Source organism: Brassica napus, chromosome C5 (genome assembly GCF_020379485.1).
Source record: "Brassica napus cultivar Da-Ae chromosome C5, Da-Ae, whole genome shotgun sequence".
Lineage (NCBI taxonomy): Eukaryota > Viridiplantae > Streptophyta > Magnoliopsida > Brassicales > Brassicaceae > Brassica > Brassica napus.
In genome coordinates this window covers 46,928,457-46,939,953 of record NC_063448.1, presented here as the reverse complement: position 1 = coordinate 46,939,953, position 11,497 = coordinate 46,928,457, and the positions used below count along the sequence as shown (strand labels likewise).

The window sequence follows — 11,497 nt, the reverse complement described above, 5'->3', positions numbered from 1 at the left end:
TTATAAATGTGAACTTTTTCAAATAGGACTTTGGCATCACTATTTATGGAAACGTTGGTTGATGAATGGTGCCACTCGAAACGTCTAAACGTGTCAGTTAAGCATATAACTTTCTACTAACAATTTAGAGAGATGAGCCATGAGGACGAAGACACATGTAGCAATACTAATAATTTAAAATATGAGATTGGGATGATATTGGAGGAGTGGCGATGGCAGTATCATCACCAAGAAGAGCACTAAGAAGTTGCCGCCCCACTTTGTTCACTATTGTTCACACATACTGGTCAAAGGAAGCTACTAGAACTTACGTGACTCTTACGTTTCCATTACCCTCGGTTCCTTATAAATACATACAAATGCCAACATTCTCTCCATATACTCCATCAAGTGATACAACCTCACAATTAAACGGCTTCTCAAGCTATCTTCATCGCTTCTTAAACTTTCACAAAGAAGAATCTTTTTATTAGTGACTGATCTTAGTTTGGTTCGTAGAGGAAATGATGAAAATGGGAAGCCTAAAGTTCTTGGGAGCTGCTTTCTTGTTCTTGGTTATTTTTGACATATGTTTAGCAGCTAGATCACCAAGAGCTCTCGGTAGAGGCGCTGGTTCAGGTTCTGGTTATGGTTCGGGATCCGGGGGAGGCAATGGTAGAGGAGGAGGTGGCGGCGGCGGTGGTGGTGGTGGTGGAGGAGGAGGAGGAGAAGGATCAGGTTCAGGGAGTGGCTACGGTTCAGGATATGGGTCCGGTAGTGGTTACGGGTCTGGAGGAGGAAACGGTGGTGGTGGGGGTGGAGGAGGTGGCAGAGGTGGTGGCGGTGGAGGAGGTAACGGAGGTTCCGGATACGGGTCAGGTTATGGAAGCGGTTCTGGATATGGGAGTGGTGGTGGTAGAGGCGGAGGAGGTGGCGGTGGAGGGGGAGGAGGAGGCGGTGGTGGTGGTGGTGGTAGCCGTGGAAATGGATCAGGCTATGGAAGCGGATACGGTGAAGGATATGGGAGCGGATACGGCGGAGGTGATAATTACGGGGACTCGCCATAAATGCATTCTTATTGAGACATAAGCTTATTTTTACATGATAATAATGAGGTGACAGATTCTTTATCGTCACATAGACATGCTTATATATTATGTTGAGTCTTCTTTCGTTATTGAAGAGAGAGATTATATAGTTTCCATTGTCAATAAACATGCATATTTCCATGCACTATATATACAATTCTTACGACATGTATACATCAGTTTCTACTATTCATTTTATGAAATACTTTGGAATTTGGATACATCGATAACTTTTGAATGACATACAGATTTTAGTTTGGTTCCCGCAAAAAAATAACAGCACAACCCCTTAATCCAATTTTTTTTTAAAAAGAGGTCTAAATAAGTAAATCTGGACTTTAATTGCTGTTTTAACGTAAAAGGGCTTCCCCCCAATACATTATAGGCCCGAAACTTCCAAGGATTTGCCGGTGTGCAGCGCGGCAGACAGAATTTGACTGGTCTAGTCCTCGTCACAAAGGGCCTCCCCACGTGTTTCTTTCCATAGTTTTCCCCCACAATAATAAAATTTATAACCAACATTCCTCTTTATGGAAAATACCTTATATACTAAATCACAACTCACTCGACCAATCCTATTTCGCCACCTAGATAATTTTTCTTTTTTCAAAAAGAAAATATTGAAAAAAAAAAAAAGCAATCGAAACAAAACTATATTTCTTCCCTTACTTCAGAAAAGAAAAAGCAAACTTATTCTACCAGCCTCAACCGTTACGTATATACGTAGCTATGATCGCCACCACCTCCTCCATTACATCAATTTTAAATGAATAACTTCTACAAAAAATTATTTATAAATTACTTCAAGTTCTTTACTTCTTCCACGAAGTAACGAAGATGTTTTCATCTCTCCTATTCTTTTGATTTGGAAGCGACGACATCATATCTTCTTTTCTTTTTTCTTCTCTTGATAAAGACTATCCTTCATTCTAATGGTTTTTGAAGTTAGGGAAACGATCAAAATTGTGTACAAAATAATTATGCAAAAGATAAAGCAAACCTTACAGATGGCTTACAGAAATTCACGAGTATACATTGGTAGGTGGTGCATACGAGTTCGTATTACAGTTATTTAGCAAATGATTTAGCATTAAAGTTATGTCTCAGCATTTAATTATTTGATGTTGTGCAGTTTTGAATCTTTTTTGTTTTGTTTTACAGAAGAACCGATGTTACCACATCTTCACACGGCTATGACTTTTTTCCTCTGACCAAAGCTCTCGACTAAAAACGAAGGTCAATAAGCAGACTATTAAAAGTGAAATGAAGAGGTATGATGGTTAGAAAAATCAAACTTAATTACAAGTAGATTCTCTGCTTAGATTGAAGAAACAAAACGAGATATTCTAGATTAAACTCGACACAACTAAAGAAGAATGGAAGAGAAGGGAGACTCTCAACCCACATACCGCTCACATTTTGATAAATAGGTCAGATGCAAAACCTTTTAACCATTCAAAGGAGCATTAAACAAAACTTTGCCAATAAATTATTTTTCCCTCTTTAAACATCAATAAATCTTAAAAAATATTTTATGCTTGAAAATTTCTTAATATCAAATTTGTACAACCTTTAAGTGACTATTTTGAACAGTATTTTATGTAATAAATATCATAGGCGTAACATATATAAGCATGTCTAGACAGACCTGAGGCCATTTTGAATTTGGTAAAATAAAATAAGTAATCAACTAAATATGTTTACTTCACATATAAAAATTATTAGCATACTATCTCAAATTTTGGTCAAACAAGTATAATATCTAAATTATGCAATATTTATTTTACTATAATAAATATAGTAAAATGTCATGTATAATCAATTACTTTTTTATAATTATTCAGATTTCTATTTATGTACAGTAAATATATTTTCTGGTCACAACACTTTTAAGTTGAACTAAAAATACGTTTTTGTTATTTATGAAGAACAAAAATAAATTTTCAAATTTATTTAAAACAATGAAAGAATAACCGTGCTTAGCACGGGAGAAACATACTAGTATAATTTATAAACAACAATCCTCGTTATGGAAAATTTATACAGATTTTAATATTTAATTGGGCAAGCTCAAAACTTATTAGAGACTGATGTAACATAGTATGAGAGTCTATGAGTTCTTTATCGTATATCCTCTCGCTCGAGTGAAAACATCGTCGTTCTCATCTCTCTCTGGCCGTGACGGTGCGTGCATCGGTTACAGTTCCGTTGGTCTTTATTTCTTTGCCCCCTACCAGATCTCCTCTCTTTCGGTGATATGCTTGATCCCCTGATGATGGGTGATACCACTCAAATTACCATAAGGAGTGATTTATACTCTCTGAAATAAGAGGTCGAGTTGTAGTACTTAGGGATCGAATTCACAGGAAGCTAAGGAACCTAAAGATTCTAATATGATTTGTTAAGCAAAGATGTTTAAAGAGTTTTAAAAGTAAATTGCAGTTTTATATTGAACAAGTATTTGTTCAATAGCAGGTTTTTGGGGTTTTGGTGCTTAAAAAGGAAATAGCTAGACTTAGGATTTTTATTCAGAAAAGTTGGAATTATAATCCTATAGATGCCTGATAAGTTGCATGCACGATAATGTAAAGCTCAACTATTTGATCAACAAGTCTTTCGGCTCTTGCGGGAATTGACATGTTGTCTATTAACTAGATCTATGATCTCAACTCTCGTTATATTGATCTATAGAAAGTGTCGATCGATATTCCAATGGGCGTATCGATCGATATACCTTTTGCACCATCGATCGATTATTCAAGTGTGATATCGATCGACGCGCTCTAGTCAAGCTTTATGCGCAGGTTGAATGAATGCTTACTAAGCTCACTAGATCAGCTCTCGCCTTATTCATAGCAAGAAACATAGCTCTATTAGAATGTTTTGAGGATGAGATTAAGCTATTGCTTTTATCAATCAATCCAAGGGCATGTTCTAGGTAGTTAATCTAGACACAAACATTAATGAACAATCCTAAAGATGATTATCACAACTTAGCAATCTATAGGTGGGGTTAATCCCTCCTAACCTATTTAAACCCTAAAATCTAACAGGAGAACTACTCAGACATGGCTAAGCAATTTATAGCAGCAGTTAAGTATAAAAACTTCATAGAATAATAATATAGATATCAATTGAGTTCCAATCACAAATTATAACTTTAGATCTTCTCTCATATCTATCAATAAAATAATGAAACACAAAGAAAACACACTTTGCCTCTAACATGGCGGCAAAACTTATATAATTAGGGTAAAAACTCGTCAGGGGCAATCTTGTAAAATAGTGAAATCTTGGGCTTCAAGTTGGCTGTGACCAAACGGGCTTCCTGCGCGCTTCGTTGTCGATCGACACCATGTCTTGTGTATCGATCGATTCTAGCTCTCCAATATCGACCGGTAGTTGATCTCGATGGTCATCTCGGGTGCTTGCTCCAAATATCTCCAAAATGTTCCAAAATCATCACTTATCTCCAAAACATTCCTGATCTTATAAATATAATAAATAGACTCTTAAATAATATAATTATTAGTAAAAACGCCTATAAACTATGAATGAAAATGGGTCAAATCCATAGTCTATCAACTCCCTCAGACTTACCCTTTTGTTTGTCCTCAAGCAAAACAAACATGCAGTCTCTCTGAAAGAGGTTTTAAAAACAACAGGGACTCACATGATTTAAAACTTAGAATCATCACCTCTACAATATTGCAATCCACATCTAAGAAGTCCTAGTCACAAAAGTACATCATACCATATCCTAGCTTAGCAACCAAATTCATCTAGCCAACAACTTAGCATAATCTTGTCTTTCATTCCCCTCTACCAACCTCATTTCTTAGCATAAAATAAAAGTGAATGTTTTACCTTGGGAGTATCAATCACAGGATTCTAAGATTTTCAAGCAAGTATATGTACCTGCAGTTAAACATTAGTTTATATCCTCTCTCTCTACTAATTTTTTCTCTTGGTCAAAGTCTGCTTATATGCAAAATCATTAACCAAGATTGGACAGGCTTCCATGAATCAAGCCTTAATGGTGGTTGCCACCAAGTCATGTTCACTTCTTTTTGACCTATATCCTAGGATTATTTGTGAAGCAAGCCTTAATGGTTGTAGCCACCAAGTCCTGTTCGAATTCCTTCCTAATAAATATCTAATATAATAACAATTTTTTTTTCGAAAATAGAGTGAGAAAGGGTGATAAATCTATATACACAATGCTTTACTTTCCAGACTTGTTTGAAGAATCTGATCCCATGTATACCAAGCCCCAAGACAAGCAGTTGTGTCAGGTTTAGTGTTGGAGGTCAGCTTTGGTTCCTTCAAAACAATCTTAGCAAGAGTGCATAGTTGACAGGTTGATCCACTTTAGTATCTTTAGTACTATCTGCAATCAGTAAGTCTAGAATGGTGCTAAAGAGTGGTTAGATATCTAGCAAAAATCTATAAGTTCATAATCCCCTTCTTGACTCAATAATAACTTAATTTGAAAACATTTTTAATAAGACTAATAAGTAAATAAATATCAGTAAACCTCCCCCCAGACTTAAACTACACTGTCCCCAGTGTAAATTCAGTCGGAGTTATGGTTAAAAATAAATCATAAGGACTCAATGTAATAAGTAGGAACGATATACCAGACCGGAATAGATGTCGACCGATGTAAAGATGTTGATGTCGGTCGACGCAGGTAAGGCAATGTCAATCGATGTCGACTCGTTCGCGTCGGTCGATACAGATGGCAATCGTCTACTCGGATCTTCCTTTTATTTTTCTTTTATTTTTATGACCTGCAATAATTAAAAACCAACATAAATAGTAAATTAATAAAAACTTAATAAATATTACCTAATAATGAGTTGCATCCCACTCAGCGCTTTGCTATAGTCATTTAGCTTGACTTTGGAGGTGTTTTGGCTAGTAGTGTTGAAAACTGGGACTTGTTGGAAAACAAGTATCCATCTCTTCTTTGCGCTTATTGAACCATGTACCAGTGAAGTCTCTCATTGCCTCATCCCTTTTGCGCCATTTATCCTTCATTGTTACAGTTGTGCTTTCAATCCTCTGCAATTTATCACCAAGACTCTCAAGGTTGAATTGATGTCTGGTAAGTGCGGCGTAAGTGTCAGTTGAGATCTCTTTTCCATGGTAAGGTGTGTTGGACATGTCGGATGTCGTCTTTGGTACTAGCCGGCCTCGGTTTGTATCACTGTCGATCGATGTTGAATGGTTGGTGTCGATGGATTTATTTTTGCGTCTGTCGATCGATATCGATGCTTCTGGTCGACGCGCAATGTAACTCTGAATCTCCACCAACTCCCCTTGTATAGCTTCGACCTTGGAGGTCAATGCACTGATAGTAAGATCCATTGGGAAATAGATGTCATCATATCTCCCATCAAGCCTATCCTCTGTAGTTTCCAGAGCTCTATAGATCCCTTCTACCAACTGATCTACCTCTTCTCTGGTGTGGAAATCTGGTTGAGACTTCATTGTGTGTGGACGTGGCGGATTGGTGTCGATCGATGCAGCCAAGCGGTTGTCGATCGATGCGTGATGGTGTCTGTCGATCGATGGTGATTGTCTATTGTCGATCGATTGGGGTTGTCTTCTGTCGATCGATGGAAGTCGAGCAACGTCGGTCGCGTTCTGAATTCTGGCTATGTCTTGCTTCATCTCCTCCATGCAAGTGGTTAGCCAACTTATACTATCATTCAATGGATAGTAAACACCATCAAGCTTCATCTGGAAGGCTTCTTTGTTCTTCTCATGTTCACCACAGACTCCATAGAACATCTCATTGATCTCGTCCTTGGTGTAGATCTCTGGTACCAACTTCGTCTGTGTGAATGAGCTAGCATGTTCAGGAAGATATATGTAGGCTTGTTCATCTCTTGAAGTTCATTCCAGAAGTCTTCTGATATCCTTGGTGTGAACAGGAATTGTGTGTCCATCTAGATCTCTGGGAAATTCTCGATCATCTCTTTAGACTCCATACTCATCTTTCTCTTCCCAGTAGAATTTCCTGTTACCATAAAGGTCATAAGCTCTTTTACCGAATTCTGGCTGTCTGGCGACCGTTGGAACGTCTATGTTGATCGATGGATAGGTTGTATGGCGAGATCGTTGTTTGAAGCTGTTTTCTATGCCACCAGCTGTGTCATAGAACTCCTTTGTAGTCTTCTGTTCTCGGTTGCTGCGTTGATGCATGAACAGATTGTCTGCTCCATTGGTTGTTTGAAGGATATCTACGATATCTTCTCGAGATACATGTAGTGTGCCGCCGTCTATGGCTTTTGCGTAGCCATTAGGGTCCCTGAAAATACCAAATTCGTCTGGAGTTAGATACTGGTTATCTAATTTATCTTTTTCGCTTACAGTGGTTTTCAGTATTGGATGGTTGTCGATCGACTTGGTATTGTTGGTGTCGATCGATTGTTGAGGAAGCTTGTCGATCGATTTCTGGTGACGAGTGTCGATCGATCGAGTTCTTTCCCAAGCAGCTTCTGCTTGAATCTGATCTGTATCATCGCGCTTTTGGATGTTGAGCAGTTCCTCGTCTGTGAAACTATCTTGTAGTTTATCTGCTCCTGGTGTAGGTTACTGTTTCTACTGCAAAGCTCTCGTGGTGGTGTTCATCTGCCCAACTACCAATTGAGTAGTCTCCATCTCGCACACGGTTGAAATCAGTGTCGACCGATTGTAGTAGGCAGTGTCGGTCGATGCTCACTTTCGGCATCGTTGTTGTGGTTGAGTGTCGATTGATGGCAAGCTTGTCATGTTGAACGATGGTGCATTCCTTTTCCAAGAGGAATGATGGAAGAGTTTATCTTCCTCATCAAGGATGGCTATGTACTCAATGGCTCGTTCCTCCTCGAAGTCTTCATCATACTCGTCTGTATGCATATTTTGTCTTGTGTAAGCGTCAATAGTGGGGTTGTAGTAGTCATTCTCTCACTCATCTGGATACGTGTCGACCGATTTCTATTTGTCAGCGTCGGTCGATTTCATATGGTTTGTGTCGATCGACGTAACTGGATGAGTGTCGATCGATTCAGAGTAGTCAGATTCGTACTCGGTTCCACAGTGGCAAGCTGCAATGATTCATGCATCATTGATTCTTCTGGAGATCGTATGTGGCTTCTTGACTGGGATAGGGTCATAGTGGGCATTAGGATCGATGAGTGTTAGACATAACTGGTTGGTTTGCAAGTTGCATACTGCTCCCACTGTTGACAAGAAGGCTTTCCCAAGTAGTAGAGAAGAGTTCCAGTTTAATTTGACGTCCAAGACATGAAAATCAACTGGAACTAGGGCATTGCCAAACTGCACCTCTAAGTTCTTCTGGGAACAATCCACAAAAGTGAACAATTCCTGTGAAGGCTCCACCTGCAGACCCAGATGGTCTGCCATAACCCTAGGTAGGATGCTGACTGATGTTCCTGTGTCGCACAAGGCATGTGGGAATTCAATACCCTGCACTGTGCATGGTATTGCAAATTGCCCAGGATCACTCTTCTTCTTCAATGTAATCCTTCTCCTTATCTTTTCTCTAACTTTATAGAACATTCTCCTAATGTCTTCTTCTTCCTCTCTGGTTTCTCTGAAGAACATCCACAATTTGTGGCTGTAATAAGCTTCTTCGAATGGCGTATGTAGAGGAATCCTGAAGACTCTCTTTTGGAAATTTTCATTTTCCTTTTCATTAGCCTCCCTCTTCAGATGTTTTGCCACTTTTTCCTTTCTTCTCCTTAGGGTTCTTTCAGTAGAAACCCTATCTTCTTCCATGGGATCATCTCCATCATCTGAAGGTGTCCTGACAGGCTCCAGTGGTTGTTCTGAAGGTTTAGGTTTAGGCCTGAGTGCGTTAAGTCGTGCTACATCTATCTTCGGCATCTGCACTCGGTAGGTAATAGGTGGACGTCGATCGAAAAGCGGTGATGGTTGTTGATCGATATTAGCTTCTGAGTGTCGATCGACGTTGTTGTTGGCATGTCGATCGATTCAGACATTGTCAGGGTTGGGTGGATGTGGGTGTTTTGCTGTGAACTCCTCGTGAGTTAGAATCTTCACGGTATTGCAAGATGCGGTTGACTCCGTAGGCGTTGTCGATCGATGCTCTGGTACTCCTGTCGATCGATTTGAGTTGGTGTATGTCGATCGATGCTCGGTGTCTGGTGTCGGTCGACACCAATGTGACCCGCCGAAACTCATCAAACTTTCTACCTCGAAATCGCCTTCTTGCAGCTTCTCTTCCTTCACCACTTACCAAAATTCATCCTCAATAATGGCATTCACATGGTGCTTCATCACATCATCCCCTACTCCTCTTGTTGAAGCTTTCTGCCTCCTAATAGCATCTCATGTCTGCACAACCTGTATCTCCATCTTCTTCACATGAGAGCTCAAAGTCTCAAACTTTGTGTTCAGATTGGTGTAGACAGAATCTATCTTCCCATTGAAGTCTACAGTCATTCGCTGCTGTGCCTCAAAAATCTTATCGAGCATCTATTCAATCTTGCTCTCTTGAGTAGGTGGCGGTGGCTTCTGGTAGTAGGAACTTCCAAAATTCATGTTGTTGTTGTAGCTGTTGTTGTAGGGTTTCTGGTACTGCGAATTTTTGTTGAAGTTACTCATATTTCCATAGGAGTTTCTGTTTACACCCTGGTTTCCTTGGAATCCAGCTCCACCAATGTAGTTTACTTCTTCTTCCTCTGCTCTACCCTCTACAGCTTCTGCATCATCAACAAAGCTAACCTGCTTCTTGAGAAGCTTGTGAACACTGTCCAGTTTTGCCTTCACCTAATCCATCTGATCATTCCCAAGGATGGTGACAGATCTCTGATAGACAATGGATTCTACCCATTTATAGCCATGGTCTATAAGTGTTTTAATAACTAATTACTATTATATAGAGTCTATTTAGAGTATTTACAGGTTCAGGTACGTTTTGGAGGAAAGTGGTGATTTTGGTGTCTTTTGAAGCCTTTTGAGTGCAGAGCTGCACAGACGTGTCAGATGTCTAGCTATGTATGGAGACCTTCCTACCGTTTGATTGAGCTCATCTTTTTATACAAGATAGAGCTTTGAGTTAGCTTTCCAATTCCACCGGTTTGAGGTCAATCAACTCTTGTAGCGGAAGTTATGCATGTTTTACTGAAGAGTGGTCAGTCTGCCTCGCGAGAGGAAGCTGTTGAGTTGATGAACGTATGTCGATCGATGCAGAAATCTTGACATCGATTGATATGGATGCCAGAATGCGGACCGAGCATATTTTATGTCCGACTGAAGCCTAGAAGCAACCCCAAATTACCATAATACCCTTGAGACGACCAGAAACCCTATTTATGTGTTTTCTAAGCCATTGTTGAAGGCTAAGCTTTCTTTGATTCTTGTTCTTAGTTAGGAGAGAAAGGAGGAACTCCTTCAGAGTCCTCCTGGAACTCCTTTGGTTTTCATTGCTTTTATCTATTCTATTATATCTATTCATCTATGATTTTCTGTGACAACTTCATGATTGAGTAGATCTACCTGTTAGGTTTAGGATTCAGATAGGTTATGAGAGATTAACCCAAAATATGGTACTGCTAAGTTGTGATATTCATCATAGGATTGTTCTTACTGCTTGTGTTCTAGAGAAATGAACTAGAACCCTGATCTTAGAATCATTAGGCAAAATGTCATCGCTTGGTCTTTTCTCTGAACTGAATTCTATTAAGCTAGGATTGCTAGAAACATACGAGAGTTGATTTAGGAACCCTAGTGAACACATAATCAACCTGCGCATAAAGCTTAACTAGAGCGCGTAGATCGATATCAAACTTGAATAATCGATCGACGGTGCAAAAGGTGTATCGATCGATACGCCCATTGGAATATCGATCGACACTTTCTTGTGATTAATAAAACGAGAGTTGAGATCCAAGATCTAGATATTAGACTGTCTATACAACGGAAGTTGTTAGATTTGTACTCCCAGTTGAGTTCTATAATATCTTGCAAGCAACAATTAGCCTCTATATCATTATAATCATGATTACCTGAATAGAAACCCTAGATCTAGCAAACCATCCTTCCATCAAACAAACTCCTTGCCAAGCTGAACAATAGTCTTGTTCAACTTGTTTACTGCTTTATTACTGCTTTGCATTATTTATTTACTACTTTATAAATTATTTGCCTAGCTTAATCAAATAACTATTAGATCTAATTGGTTCCCTAGCTCCCTGTGAATTCGATCCCTAAGTACTACAACTCGACCTCTTATTTGAGAGAGTATAAATCACTCATTAGGGTAATTTGAGTGATATCAATCTCTTCCTCTCAAAATCAGTGTTCTTGGTGCTATTGCTGGATGCTAGGTTTTCAATCACCTTGAATGCCTCCTCTGGATTCCTGGTATTGAAGTTTCCATTGCTGGAAGCATC

The 11,497-nt window shown here is 39.2% G+C and overlaps 1 protein-coding gene across 1 annotated transcript; it reads left to right on the top strand.

Annotated features, from left to right (window-relative positions):
* Positions 1-267: 267 nt before the first annotated feature.
* LOC106398958 (glycine-rich cell wall structural protein 1.0-like) lies at positions 268-1,288 on the top strand. The gene has a single exon (XM_048758479.1). It carries the CDS (start codon positions 504-506, stop codon positions 1,044-1,046), a length of 543 nt encoding a protein of 180 aa, XP_048614436.1. The 5' UTR covers positions 268-503; the 3' UTR covers positions 1,047-1,288.
* Positions 1,289-11,497: the final 10,209 nt, after the last annotated feature.

Coding starts and splice junctions, on each gene's coding strand:
- LOC106398958 (XM_048758479.1), top strand. CDS start 504: ATGATGAAAATGGGAAGCCTAAAGTTCTTGGGAGCTGCTTTCTTGTTC.